Source organism: Dermacentor albipictus, chromosome 1 (genome assembly GCF_038994185.2).
Source record: "Dermacentor albipictus isolate Rhodes 1998 colony chromosome 1, USDA_Dalb.pri_finalv2, whole genome shotgun sequence".
NCBI lineage: Eukaryota > Metazoa > Arthropoda > Arachnida > Ixodida > Ixodidae > Dermacentor > Dermacentor albipictus.
The window spans coordinates 489,897,900-489,912,979 of record NC_091821.1 but is presented as its reverse complement, the minus strand read 5'-3'; the positions used below and the strand labels follow the sequence as shown (position 1 = coordinate 489,912,979).

Below are 15,080 nucleotides of genomic sequence, written 5' to 3'. Positions count from 1 at the left end.
GCAGTGCGCCATTCAGAGGGGTTGCGGAAACGTGGTGGGTAAGAAGGTGCGGAACGGGGTGGAATCAAAGAAGCCGGGTGGGTATCAGGGCGATGGGCCGAGCAGATGGTGTGAATACCCATGTTGGCGAACTCCTGGTGGACAACTGCCTGGATCAGGGAAACCGTGTCTGCAGGTGCGTTGGTGGGGCTGGAGTCGAAGGCAGCCGGATAGGCGGCCTCGATCTCACGCCCGTGACGAGGTACAGGGAACGTCCACCTCCACCAGATATGTTACGTAGGAAGACGCCGACGAAAAGCTATTTACAAGTATATTTACAAGACAATATGGCGCAGTTGGCCAAGAGGCAATGGCCCGCGCTAGCTTCCAATCGTCGTCGTCGTCTTCTTACTGCTCGGCTCTTCATCATAGGAAATAGTACTCCGTAGCAATATTATCGAACACATTCTGGCGTTTTCCGTCTGGTGATGTGATCATGAGGCCACCTGTTCAGTTCTCACCACCTGGGGTTCGTTAACGTTTACCTAAACAGAAATACACGTGTGTTTTTTTTCATTTTGTTTCCATGGAATTCCGAATTAGTGAGCTCCAGTTTAGCAGCGCAACGCCATATCCACTATGTAGCCACGAATTAGTCTACGACGCGGCTTTCTTTTATTTTGTTTGCTGGATAAAATGTTTCACATGGCTTATGGGCCATAAATTAGCATATATTATGGCTACCGAAAACTGTTTTCGGCGCCCGAGGTCCAACCGCAATATAAGAACCCGTACCAATTACTCCGCATTCTATTACGCGAGGGAGGTGGAAACATGAATGGAATGTTGCGTTAGAGTTTTGTCTTTCTTTTTCTAAAGTAATACTTCCTGTAAATCTGTGTACAGGTCGCCAGATATGCTCTATTTGTTTGGAGCGGCAAGCGGGAGTTTTAGATACACTTTTCCGTCTGCCTTTTGCAAAAACTACTGATGGCAAACTGTATGCGGAAAAATACACACGAGAGGAACATGCTGTTTGAAGAACAAGAAAATATTTGTTCTCCTAAGGGAGCCGTGCAATAACGCAGTAGAATGAAAGCCGACACTGCGACCGCAATGCACGCGTAATCACCGAGCGGGTTAAAATAAAATAAAACAAAATAAAAAAAGAGAAAGAAGGGTATCAATTCCCGAGGCATAAATACATGTCATACGCAATTATAAACCCCACTTCAGCTGCCTGAACGCTGGTGCCAGCGCGCGAGGTAGTACGAATGACCCTTCCGAGAAGTATCGCCAGCAGTTTCCAACGGCGCGACCTCGGTGCGGCCCAATCCACTTTGATCGCAGCGCCGCCACGGTATTTTTCGTCGTGGCGCAGCTCACTGCGAAGCATGTGCCATCCCTGCCGCCCGTCCCACTCAACCGTACTCTAGAAGTGCATCTCTAGTTTGCCATCGGGCAGCGGCGCGGACGCTTCGCGAGCTCGCGCACCCTTTGCGGAACTGTACACGCGAATGGTTAGGCGCTGCTGTCCCGCATGGGACGAACATATTCGCTCGATGGCTGGCCGCGGTGAGTCGGAGCTTCCTCGATTTGTCGCGCGCCCATCGGCATGCACTACACCAAGGAAGAGTGGGACGCCCTCCTGCGAAGTCCCGTCTTTGAGGATCAAATCCTGGCCGTCCAGCGCGCCCACGATCGGGCCGGCAGACTAGATCTGTCAGTCCCGTCGTGGGATTAGCCAGGTGCGCGTTTTATCGCGCTTTGCTGGACCAAATAAAAGTTTATTCACTCACTCACTCACTCACTCACTCACTCACTCACTCACTCACTCACTCACTCACTCACTCACTCACTCACTCACTCACTCACTCACTCACTCACTCACTCACTCACTCACTCACTCACTCACTCACTCACTCACTCACTCACTCACTCACTCACTCACTCACTCACTCACTCACTCACTCACTCACTCACTCACTCACTCACTCACTCACTCACTCACTCACTCACTCACTCACTCACTCGGCATGCACTATGGGTAGTAATTAGGCTAGCAGGAATTAGTGTACGAAAAGTGCAATAAATGCCGTTGTAATTGTTTGCACTACTGCGTTGTCATTCCTTTGTCCCAAGAGCATGTTTTAGACCCCACAACATCGAAGGGCATGTTCGTGCCAAGACGGGTATTGAAGAACATTAGTGTTTACCTCATCACCGGTTATCTCATCAGGTCCTGTGGGTGTTAACAAATCTCCGGCTCTGGTCGTATCGTCTGCGGACTCCGGTGCCGAAGCTCCTGTATGAACACACACACACACAGAAAGAATGCACCTTAATAAAATGCAGATAATTATAGCAGCGGATTTATAGCCGCCGACATGCTACTCCGCATGGATAAGGCCGTACCAGGTTCACCAGAGGTAGCAGCCGGCTCAGTCATGATATCAGGTTCTGAGTTCTGTTGGGGTAAAAACGCAAATGGACAGCTTTAAACCAATGTGTGCTACATACGCGCTTCCCAAAACAACATTACTTTAAATTGAGATCAAATATTTTCTTCTTTTTTTCTCTTGCGGCAGACGGAATGGTTGTTGGGCAAACATTGGAACGCAAACACTGGGAGAAGACAGGACAGATATTTAGCGAATGTATCTTCAGAAGAAGAATAAATTAAAGGCGTCCTAGCATTTCAGTCTGATAGAATGGCATAATGTGCCAACGTGTATTCAAAAACACGTTAGTACGTAAGTGAAAAGTGTCAAATGGTGCAACCGACCAGAAATTTTCAGGTAAAGGGACAATTACGTGTTGCCTAGATCATTGGGTTCACACGAGGTCAACCGAATTGTTATTAATATACTCCCTTTTCCGAAATTCGCCTCCAGCACCAGAAACCTTTGCCAATAAATTCCTATTAATGGCGGCTTGCCCATCTCATATGACTGAGCCCATTGTGGCGTAGCAAAGCGTCAACACCATGGTGGCGACTGATAAATTGGGTAATTGTGGGATCGAGCACATGTCACACAGATGTCAGAGCTATAAAACACACGACAATTCTTTCTTCCACAGTGTGCGCATGGCGGAGCTCTGATATTATGCCTCCGGCACACAACAATTTCACGCCTAAAGATGCTTAGTGCGTTCGCGGTATACGCGGCCAAAATTCAAAACTCTGTTTTGGCACTGTCGAAAAGTACGATGTCATTCAAATGTGTCAGCGTAAAATACAAGACTCCGTATTGAAAGAACGTACTCTGGATAAGTTCATGTCCGATTATAGCAGAAGAATTTTGTGCACTTAGATGCACCTTAGAGGCTACACACAATAATTACATATCGTTTTATGCATCAACGCACAAGGAACACAGAACATTATTAAAAAAAATCATCGACTGTTCCCCTGATTTACAAATTAAGTGGGCTTACCAGCGAGTCTTCAGATGACGAAGAAACATGAGCGTCGTCAGTAGCTTGTCGAGGTTGGGGCGCTGAAGATTACAATAACAATTATTTTGTGTTACAAAAGGCTACATTTAAACAAAAGCCTAAATGTGCATTTTCTAATTGAAACTAAGAATACGTTAGATTGAAGACCGGCACTAAATACTTCTTAGACTGCAAGCCTTGATGTTTTTAAATAGCATATGACGGTCTATTGACAGTCTGCTGCTAAGATCACGCGTACCGCGTGACCCATGCAGTTACATGGATGTTACACTTCAACGGCCATGACCGCGGGTGGTGCTGGCTAACACTCTTTGTGGCGCAACCCACCGCCCCGTCCCAAAGGGGACGCTCATAACATCCATCCATCCATATGGCTAGATGATTTACACATGCAAAATACTCAAGAGGATAGACGGGGGGGGGGGGGGGTATCAATTAGTAGCTGTCCGATTCGGATCCCAGAAGAGCCAATTGATATCGTCCACATTATTTCCATTTCCTACATTATTATTGTTTCACAAGGAACAATACAAAACAACAGGTAATTCCACCTGTGTGTTATTTGGCTCCTTGTTCTTTGTGTAAGATAAGCCGTTTGCGAGAAGTTGTTTTCGGCTTACTGAACATTTCTGGCTCTTCTTGTGCAACTAAAGAACAAAGATCGTGTTCTTAAATACAAAAGCATGTGCTGGAGGAAGAAAACCAAACAAGCAATAACACGAGACTGTATCCGCGTTGAACTTCTCTGAACGAATTCGTGGTGGACGCTAATAGTGCCCTCGATACTGCCTCGACCGGATGCTCGCACTTCTAGAAACAAGTGCGCGAGAGGAATAATAAATGTTCATTATATTATATGCTACCCCTCAAAGCGCGCAGCGCAAGTCAGGTAGGAAGACGAAAGCTCAATAGGGTAAGGTGTGCTGGTTGGCGTAATACCGAGCCGTACGGAAGCTTCAGCAAAAATGCTCTGTGTTTTTGTTAGGTGCTCGATGTACTACAAGTGGTTTGGTTTGGCACAAATTCATGCGCAGGTGCTAAAAAGAGCAGCATGGGCGTGCTACTCATGCGAACTGTTCCGCCTTACAAAGACGTCATGACGCTTGAATCTTACACAGAAGCTCCCTCACCAGCTTTAAGATATCCTGAAACTAGAACTGGAATGACTGACAGATTGACAGACATTCCTTGCTCCATCTATTCCACATGTATGAGACTGCTTGAGATGAAGCAACCTTTTCGCAACAGCGAAATCTCAGCATTTTCGTGTGGTATAGAAGCCCTGCGAGTCTGTTACTAGTCTAGTAATGGGCTAGTGATCAATTTCCTTTAACTAACGATGACCGTAAATAAGGGGTTCTAGATCACACAGCACCGCCACTAGATCATCAGGCATTTAACTTTCTTCCGGCGTTCCGCTGTGGATCGATGCTGGGCCCACGTTTTTTTTTCTGGTTTATCGTAACGATGTTGACGATGATGCTATCGTAATTAAAGAGGCTGTACGCAGATGATTGCAACGTATACCGAGAAATTAAGTACTATTGAGATATAATAGCTTTGTAAAACGATTTCAATCAAGTCTGTTTGCGGTGTGAGCAATGGCTCATGACGTTAAACATTTCAAAATGCGAATATATTCGTTTTACTAGCTGACAGAACTGCGAGTAAACTACTGAGAGTTTTCTTGCATAACGGAAGAAGTCCAAAAGTTAACCACACGATTTACGCACAGCGTTTTTCATCGGACCTTACCTGGCACATCTACATGAGCGCTATAAACTCTAAGGCCGGTCGAGTCTTCAATTTTATCCCGAAAAATATCAAGCTTTAGGCTTTTAACACACTTCTTTGGCCAACACACCGCTCCTTCTTCGCCATTCTCGCATAGTTTGTGACCCGTATGCAAAGGCGTGGGACAGGAGCCTAGAATTGATTCAGACCCGTGCGTCAGGACTTGTAACAAACTAGTACCGACCTCTGAGTATCATCGCAGAAATAAAGAAACACCTTAAGTGGCATGGTTGACCACCATTGCGTGCATTTCTACGATTACCTGCATTACGTGATATATTTCTAGAACGAAACGTCACTGGCAAAGATGACTGAGTTCAGCTTTCTAGATGCATGTCACTGCATCATGATCACTCCTTAAAGTAAAGTACCCTGTAAAGCTTTTTTGTTCAGAAGTGTTTGCTGTGATGGCAATTATATGGACAATGCAAGTGTATTTCCGTCGTCGTCGTCACTGTGATGTACTGTGTAAAGTCCAAGTGCGATAATATCGTGGCCGCACGCCGTATACTGTGTGTTCAGAGTGAAAGCGTGCTAGTGTGAACCTAGGATGGTGGCTCTATCGCGTGGGCGCCCGGGATGAAGGCAGGCACGAAACACGCGGTCTTCGGTCACGCGCAAGCCTCCAGTTGGGGGGGGGGGGGGGGTTCTACTTTTGCGGCGGCTGCGTATGGTACGGCTGAGCGCGGCCGCGCGCGCCCTATCTTGAAAGCGACCTGCGATGGGGACAGAGTGCAGGTACGCCGAGGGCTGATAGCTTCGTGTGCGCTGTGTTCTCGCCACTTAGTTCGCGCTGAAGTGAGAGACAGCACGGAGGTCAATACGCTCAACGCTGCAGCCGCTCTTCAACACGCCAGTCTCTGACAGCGAGTGTCCACGGTTACCGAGTGAGATGTGTTCACGTTTGCCCGTGCGCGTGTGAAACCGTGCTTGATAAATTGCTTAGTAAGCGAGTGCTTGTAGCAGTTTATATGGTCGATAAAACTGCTAACCTTACTTCGTATGGCTATATCTAATAATTTGCTGTCGCAGTAATGCTTCGGCTTTCGGACGAAACAGCGACTTTTTTGTTTTTGTGCACCAAAACACTTATGCAGCAGTTACGCTCCATACCGGAATGCATTGAGTCTACATTAGGAAAATAAAAAAAAATTAATAACTTATTAATAAATAAAAAGGTGAGTATCACTCGTGCATGAGTCTTACAGAGGCGATATCATGGTAGTTCTTACTTTTCTTTTTTATAAGGACCGTAACAAGCTGCTTCTAGATGTGGGCACTAGTCCGGAAGTTTAAAGGAGAACAATTCGCGTACTAAAAAATTAGCCAACGATTACAATACAGCCTAGTGCAAAAATTTGAGCACAGCTCCATACGTGTTTTCATTTCGCGATATATTGGCCGGAAAGGCTATTTCGTGCTGCACGTTGCAAACTGCGACAAGCGTGGCGCGACGGTCTCGCTAACATGGAGATCGCGAGAAGCAGCGCATCAGTGACGCGTGGGCGCGACTCACAGCAGTCGCCGCAAACAGACCTCCAAGACGGCGCGTGCTATCTGGCGCCATCTTGTAGCCATCGTCGCCGCACTACACTTTCCTTCTCATGATTTCGCTATACCTTCTTCCTCCGCTTTCCTCCTCGCGTCTTTCATCCCCCGCTGCTCCGCGTTTGCTCCTTCATTCTTCACTGTGCTCGTTCACTCGGCTACGCCGACGTCAACGCTCGCCGCAGGGACGGGCCCTAATAGATGCGCTGTAAAACGCTATTCCTTTTGCAACCTTCGTAAAGGTTTTACGTCGTTTATGCACAATAGACGAGCTACGCCAAGCTCTGGATCCACGAAATGCTAGCATAATACCATCTGCCAAATGATTGTTGAGCCGCTCTTAATGCACTTCTACTGTGGCACCATTGAACGTAACCTTTGAACCCTATGCACCCTCTTTGAAGAATAACTATGTTTTTGACGTAGAGACGGCCATGAAACTCATTCCTACACTTTAAAAGCGAGCACCATGTGCACTGTTTAATTTTCACGCGTGAAATTGGCCTGCGGTAGCCAACTGTGGAAAGAGTGCACAATGTTGGACTCTCTGGACATACTGGAGACAGGCAGCGAAGCTAGAACGTTTGGCGGCCATATTCACTGATTTTGTGTAAACCACGATCGTCCGTTGTAAGCACAGTCATGGTCATCGGGCGAACTCAGTTCATCCATATCTTTGGACTCATTACATCCCGTTTGTGTTGTTAGCAACCGAATCTCGATCACAAGTGGCTATGTATACAAAACAATGCGAGCCTTTCTTCGCGTATTGGTCTATTTATTTCTATCGTTGTCAATGCTACGCGCTCAGGACTTTTGACTTCATCGCTGACTTGAAGCTTTATTAAGGCTTGGGTTTGGGGCTAGTTGGAATGGTATGATGAGAAATCATGTATGTTTTGTCCACATCATGTGTGCGCCCTAATTTCTTGCAATGCTAGTTTATATTTATGATTTAATACTGCTTCGTGCAATAGGTCGCGAAAGCCAACCGTCGCACCCTTAATTGTTGCTGCGCCAAGCGTGGAAATTCGCTTGACGTTACCTGGAAGACTTGGCTGAAGCCTCACCATTCAGAGGTCCGTTACCGGTTCTAGTTCCTTCTTTTCTAATCATAAGCTCAGTAAACACGCACTGCTTCAAGTCATCCGAGCAGCACAAGTGTGAGCTGGGGCAGTTACACTAAATCGAACATTTGATATAAAAAGTGATTCGTGAACGTGAAATACCGCCTTCAACAAAAGCCACAACGTAATCCAAGCGCTAAAATCGACAGGACATGTCCAAGGGGTTCACTGCTCGTGCACTAGGTCTGTGCTGGCAACAACGTTTTCTTAAAAGGAGAAAATTTCTTCACGCATAAAATACCAGATTTAAAGAGAGGTACTCTCGATTTCAGTGCGAGTCGGTGGAGATGCTTTTATGCACCCATCTGCAGTTTTTTAGACCCAAGAAGGTGTAATTGCTTCGCAACTTTCCTCGAGAGTTGTCACAGAGAGCCAGTGCCATCGTAAAGGGGTGTTGAAGAGTGTCACAACATGCATCAAAGTCGACTGCGAATACCATCATCAACATCACACCTACTGCAACTAAAGCTTTATTGTTTTATTTATCTTTTTTCTTCGCATTCAGAAAAGCTACCAGATATCTGTGCTATTAGCCAGTAAAAGGCCCTTAGCAAAGCAGAGCCTCAATATGAAAAAGCACCCGCTTATCAATCAACTGCTATTATTTCCAACCGCGAACTGGCAGCTAGGTTCTTAAGAAAAAAAACAAAAACAAGCCGCTTGACAGTACATCTGGAAAACTGACTGCTTAGCAGTAGATTGACACGGTTCGGCTACATCTATAGAAACATCCAGGGAATCCTGTGTAATCTCAAAAAGTAACGCTATGCCCCTGTTCAGGATCTGGCTTTCAACATTACAGAGAGTGAAACGCAGATTAACTATCCTGCAGTGCAGTTTTTTTCCTTTAGCTATGATACCTTTCCAGCGCGTATTCAGCTTACCAGGCACGGCTTGTAAAGTGATTATTGTTCTTTACGGCCAGTGTACATATAAGCTGTAGCCTTCCGTGTGCCGTTCCTGTGTAGCGCTGTGCGAGTTCTTACCCTAAGGTCACTATATCTTCAGACACACATGCCCTCTTCAGGACTATTCAACAGTAATGAAGCTGAGCAATTAGCTAAAGAGCTGCAGAACTAGAAGGCGAAATCATACGCACCCTCCTCCCTCTTGAGTAGTTTGTAATACTGCAAAGTCGTCGTCTCAGCCACTGCTCACACAGCTGTATCGGGCGTTTGCCGAAAGACTTCATTGCTGTATTTCAGGCAAGATGTAAGCACTTGTCCCCAAATTCATGACATTTGTTACTTGTACTTTAAGTTATGGTTTACACCAGCGGAAAACTATATGCCACCAATGAGTACGCAACAATAAGCGATTACTAATTAAACCGCCGTGTAGCACCGGGAGCCGATGTTTTAACGGCCGGTTCATGCGAATAAACACGCACCGCCAACGGACTCCACCTTGACAGTCGTGCGAGCCTGAGACTTCGTCGCGTAATCGGGCACGATCTCTTGTATGTCGTCTGACAGGTCTTCCAGTGACCGTGACCGTCGGCGAGGTAACGTCTCAGTTGACGCCCCAGATGACGCCACGGGCGACGTCTCCGAAGGCATCACGAAGGGAGAACGCGTGCGATCAGACCTTGCTTTCTTATCGACCGGGTGGCCAAACTCATGCAGCTCTTGTGCAGGGATTTCGGCATTTTCGTCTTCTGCCTTTTTCTGTGCCATGACGAGACGAGCCACTCTCGGAGCCACAACGCTTCGCAGGCCGCTTCCCTGCGCAGCCGCAGTCACCGCGTTATTGGTATTAGGTGCGTCGACGTGGTGGACATGACGCAAGGCAGTCTAGAAAATAGGTGGTCCCATTATGTAGGTACACATTAAAAAATTATCGCCGTTATGTGTGTAGAAAAGGAGCTTGATATGTCCTTTAGCTACCACCATCACCATTAAGTGGCAAGACCAAATCGTTTACCAGAGTATACCAGTATGATGATGGTGCTGATTTATAAGCATCCCCTTTGAAACGGGGCCGACAGAACTAGTTACCTAGCCTGCTTGATTTAACCAAGTATGCTGTACATGCATTTCATCCCAGGATTTTTGTATACATCTACTTAATCTTTTTTCTCAAGAACTTTTCTATCTACCTTGTACCGATATCTTTGCCTGTAACGGATCCGTTCGTATCAATATGTTCCCTGCTTTTTGTCCCGCCAATACTCTAAACGTATCTTGATTGTCTCGACTGCTCACTGGTCTGATGTTTCTGCCCACTTTTAAACCAAGCGATTCTTGAACGTGTAGGCTATCTAAGGGGCTCACCGGGTGAATACGTTCGCATTCCATCAGCACTTGCCTAATAGTCTCCATATTTTTGCTGTAGCTTACACATGCCTAATCTAGTTGGGAATACTTGCTCCGGTATGTTTTTGTCCTTAGGCAACCCGATCGAACTTGAAATAGCAAGGCACTTCCCTTCGTGTTATCGTACAGATTTTTCCTTCTAATTGCTTTCTGCTCACTCTTGCAAATGTCTATGGTCTGTTTCTGTTCCCAGTCACTGCATCGAATTAACTGCCTCTGCTTCTCTCACTTACTTTCTGATGACTCTGGTTGTGTAATTACACTTTCTATTACCCTGCACATGGTTTCCAACTTCCTTGACTTCTTCCTCCATTATACGCCCACGCTTTTCGCGTACCGATACTTCTGCCCTTGAGCCGCCCATTTATTTTGATACATGTTCCTGAGTATTCATTAAAGACTAATTTTTTTCTGTGCTTATCTGACTGCAAACAAGGCCGAACATGTGCCATCCTGCACTGCCGCATATGTGGTTTTGCCGTAGGCTCATAAGGCCAGCCGACCGATCGATCATTGGTTAACTTCAACCTTGACAAGATGTTCCATTTTAAGCACAGATTGGCCTTTAGCGATGTTAGCGCTGACACCATTACTCGTTTCCAGATTCCATGCACCACTTAATATTTATTATGACCCCAAGGCACTCTATTTTTGATTATTGCTGCATTCCGCTCCCCCTTAATTTTCAGATGATTTTAGTGGTTGCTAGAGTAAGTTTCCTGCATTTACGTACCCGACGAGGTACTTACATTGCTTGACTATGGGCATGATTTGTCATTGACTTGACAGCACGTGATTGGTCTTCTCTGCTTTAAAGATCCCAACTCGCGAATTCTGTGTGCTAAACTTAAGGGCTAGATTTGTAGCTGCGTTTCTACACATATTCGCAAGTGTCGGTACCTCGCTTGCATCGCCCCGTAGTAGCAGCATCGCCCCATAGTTGCATTATGTCGTCCGGTGCATTAGTCCGGGGACATTCTGTTGCCCCATTTATCCATTACGCACGTGTGATAAATCAAGCTCTAATTGACTGTTTTTGAGCCGTTTTTCTACGCCATTAAGATAAAGTGTCAACAGCAATTGAGACAGACGACAACATTTCTCAAGCCTTTGGTGAATATCAACCACTTCATTAGATCTTCGGCCTTCCGATACAATTTGTGCTGGGTTGTCTCTATATATGTCCTTTAGCAGCTCCACGAACACGCCATGTATTTTTTCGTGGTTGAGACTGTCACATAAAAATTCCCTGCCTACGCTGTCGAAGTCCTTAATGTCTAGAAATTCAATCCATAAAGACCTATTCCGAACTACTGAAGTCCCTATGCGCGGAGTTACAAGAAACACATTATCATCAAAGCATCTTCGTGGTTTGAACCTATTCTGTAGTTCCCTCAGTACATCATTTTTTCCCACCCACTTCAGCAGTTCTAATTTCATGGCTTCCATTTCCATTCTATATTTAACCAACGTTACTGTAACTGGCCTATGTAAGCTCGTCCTATCCTGACCACCTTTGTCTTTGTAGGCGAGCTTCATCTTGTTTTCGCGCCATTCAACCGGACTATTCTACGTTCCAATCACTTGCTGTATAGGGTTAGTCAGCAGTGCCCTGGTAATCATAAAACCGGGGTTTTATGATCAGCTGTATTTGGATTTCATTGGGTCCTGCGGCCATGTTATTAGGGTCATTTTCATCATCTTTTTTTCCGGTAAACGTTCTCGATGCTAAATTTTGACCTCTAGGGCTCCTCTGTTGGTGCTGGATCTGTTTAAATCTGAACTATGCCTTGTTTTGCACCGTATTTATCCCTAATAACGTATATCATGTACCGCAGCGTATCGTCTCTTCCGGAAATGTTTCCGTCTTCATACCGTATAGCCGGTTGCGAATTTTTAGTTTTGCTGCGCCTTTGTTTCATCGAAGCTTTCGTTTTCCTTTTTTTAGGGGGCGGGGAACATGTTGGGTTAGGTGAAATGTTCTATTCGCAAGTGCTCTTTTTGTACGTTGACCTTGTTTCTTTTAGAATGGGTGAATGGATGGGCGTTATGAGGGTCAACATTGGAACGGGTCGGGGAGTTGCGCCACCAAACTCTTGCTATTATGCTGCCTAATGTCCGGCCTAGGCTCAAAAAGACAAAAAAAAAACGAAAACAAAACACGATAGACTCCCATAACCAAATTTTCTGACCCCCCATTGTGAACTTTGCTTTTGTACGTCTCCGTTTTTTGTCGTTTCCCCTACTTTTCTTCCACAAATCTTCCAATCACCTCTTACTAATTGCTATTGCGCACATGCTTGCTTTTCTCCTGCTCTCGCTGAACCCAAGGGCTTCAGGGAGGCCAGAGGCCCCTAAATCGACCGCTGGTCAGACATCTTCACATTCCAATACAACATGCTCCATCGTTTTCCTAGCTTTACCGCAGCAACCACATGCTTGTTCTTGCTTCTTATATCTCGCTTTATAGGCGCATGTTTTAAGGCATCCTAATCTCGCTTAGAAAAGTATTGAGCTTCCCTTTGAGCGATGATGAATTGTTTCTTTCCTAATTTCGCTTTTTCCTCTTAAGTAGTTACTCATGGCAGGTTTCTTTTCCATTGCTGCCACCCATGATACTATTTCAGGCTGTCTGACTTTCCGCTTGACGTTCGTTGTTGCTGTGCTGTTCACCCTACAGGCCGCATACATGCTGGTAAGCTTTCTAGTTCTTTTCCTTCACTGTGAATGAATGTTTTTCCTGTACAGATACCTCAACATTCTCCTAGCCCATTTATTGTCTTCTTATTCCTCAGTCGTTCTTCATAATTAATTTTACAGGTAGCTTCCCTACTTCAAAACTAGTCCAGCCCATATCATCCTGCACAGGTTCATTTGTAGTCTTCTCTTGAGTGCCCAATGCGAGGCGTCTCACTGACTTTTGGTTCCAGTCGAGTCCTCAGTGTACCCCTGATTTCAAGCAAACAACCGAACTTGCAAAAATAAGTCCTGGAACCATTACACCTTTCTACATACCCCGGCGCACCTCGTACCTATTGTATCCCAATAGTGCTCTCTGCTTCATTGTGGCTGCATTTCTCTTCCCCTTTACTGGTATTGTTTTTTTTACTGTGTTTCCGTGTATCTATTCTCTTCGTTTATGCATATACCAAGGTATTTGTATACTTTTACCCGAGGTGGAGAATAATTATTCGCGGAGAATAATAGTGTCTAGCGCCAACGGGCCACCCTTGGGCAACAGGTGAAAATTACTTTCGGGGGCAGGTGGAAGTCGGCTCCAAGTGATGAATGACAGCTTAAAGGATTAAATTTATAATTAAATTATGGGGCTTTACATGCCAAAACCACTTTCTGATTATGAGGCATGCCGTAGTGGAGGAGTCCGGAAATTTTGACCACTTGGGGTTCTTTAACGTGCACCTAAATCTAAGTACACGGGTGTTTTCACATTTCGCCCCCATCGAAATGCGGCCTCCGTGGCCGGGATCCGATCCCGCGACCTCGTGCTCAGCAGCCTAACACCATAGCCACTGAGCAACCACGGCGGGTAGCTCAAAAAAGTCGTTGGAAGGAAATACATGCAATAAGTTAGACGAGTCCGTAGTAGCACGGCTTGCCAAAACTTGAGAAGGAGCTAGGAACCGTACTGCGAGAGCGGAAAGGCAACATGACCGGCGTAGCGTGACGGAGAGGAAGACGGTGATTTGGAATCGAACTATAGCGGAGGATAGTGGTATGCCAGTCAGGCGACACTAAGAGAAGTAGGCAGAGCTGGGCAGGTTGTGAAATAAGCTCAGCAGAAAGTGGGTTATTTATCCTAAATTAATAAGTGCCAAAGAAAATAAAACAATCCAGGGCGAAAAAGGAATGATGTGAATCAATGATATTAGAGGCGGACTGATTTATGGGCTTATAATAATAGGGGGGGGGGCTCCGTGTGCAAGGGGCCAGTGGGGGGGGGGGGGGTCATATACGTCTGGAGACACACAGAAATTGTTGATATCCTCGCCTTCCTCCAATAAACCCCGGGGAGGGGGGGGAGGGGGCAGCTAGAAGACCTATGGGCCCCGGGTGCCAGACGACCTAGCCACGCTACTGACTGTAGGTGTCCTGTTGCTGCCATCATTGCTGTAAAAGCAAAGAATTCATAGTTATAACGCACTTGGCATAACGCCGGAACATAAAACAGCTTATGCCGTCGGACGAGCGCTATCCAGTGTTGACGCCGTTCTGCTTCATACGGTCGGCTTGGAAACCTGTAAAACTTTGTTCCTCGTGAGTTGGTGTACGTGCTGTTGCAGCCCAGTACTCAACAGCTCGGGTTGCACTTCGGCATTGCTCAGAAAAGGCAACAGCTACACGCGAAACAGTGCTTATGCAGGCTTTCCGAACGCAAGCGGGCCGGTCGTATGCTGCCGGTTCTGCGCTCGCCGCCGCGAGGGGCGCCCTAGTAGGCGCGAGAACTACGTTCGCAACCTGGGGCCGAATCTTATAACGGTTCGCTTGGGGAACCGTTTCTTTGGCCTCACCTGATTGGCCAAAATTTTGATTACGTCATAGGTCGTCAGAGGCAGCGGGGCGGTACCGCAATTTATGACAACCTCAAGCATCTGTCAATCATCTTCAAAGCGAACCGGTCGTAGGAACCGGCGAAGGGGTAGTCCGCTTTGGGTTCCGTTGCTGTGGCTTGGCTTTGGCTTGTGACCCTGGCCGCGCGCGCCGATCGCGCGACTCCGGAGACACGCGGACGTCGCGCGCGCGTGCGTTGGTTGCTTCGGAGGCTATTACTTGCCTTCGTCGTCTGCTTGGCGTTCCTCTTTCGGTGTCGACCACGGCTGGAAGCGCGATACGCGTTCGA

General features: G+C 46.5%; 1 protein-coding gene across 1 annotated transcript in view; it reads right to left on the bottom strand.

Annotated features, from left to right (window-relative positions):
• The window catches only part of LOC135912879 (endothelin-converting enzyme 2-like), a 219,294-nt gene that overhangs the window by 193,113 nt on the left and 11,101 nt on the right, over positions 1-15,080 (bottom strand). Inside the window, exons 4-7 of the mRNA XM_065445457.1 lie at positions 9,298-9,631; positions 3,418-3,479; positions 2,395-2,446; positions 2,196-2,284 (exon numbers count right to left, since the gene is read on the bottom strand). Of these exons, the coding sequence (XP_065301529.1) occupies positions 2,196-2,284; positions 2,395-2,446; positions 3,418-3,479; positions 9,298-9,631 (537 nt within the window). The remainder of the gene's footprint in view (positions 1-2,195; positions 2,285-2,394; positions 2,447-3,417; positions 3,480-9,297; positions 9,632-15,080) is intronic.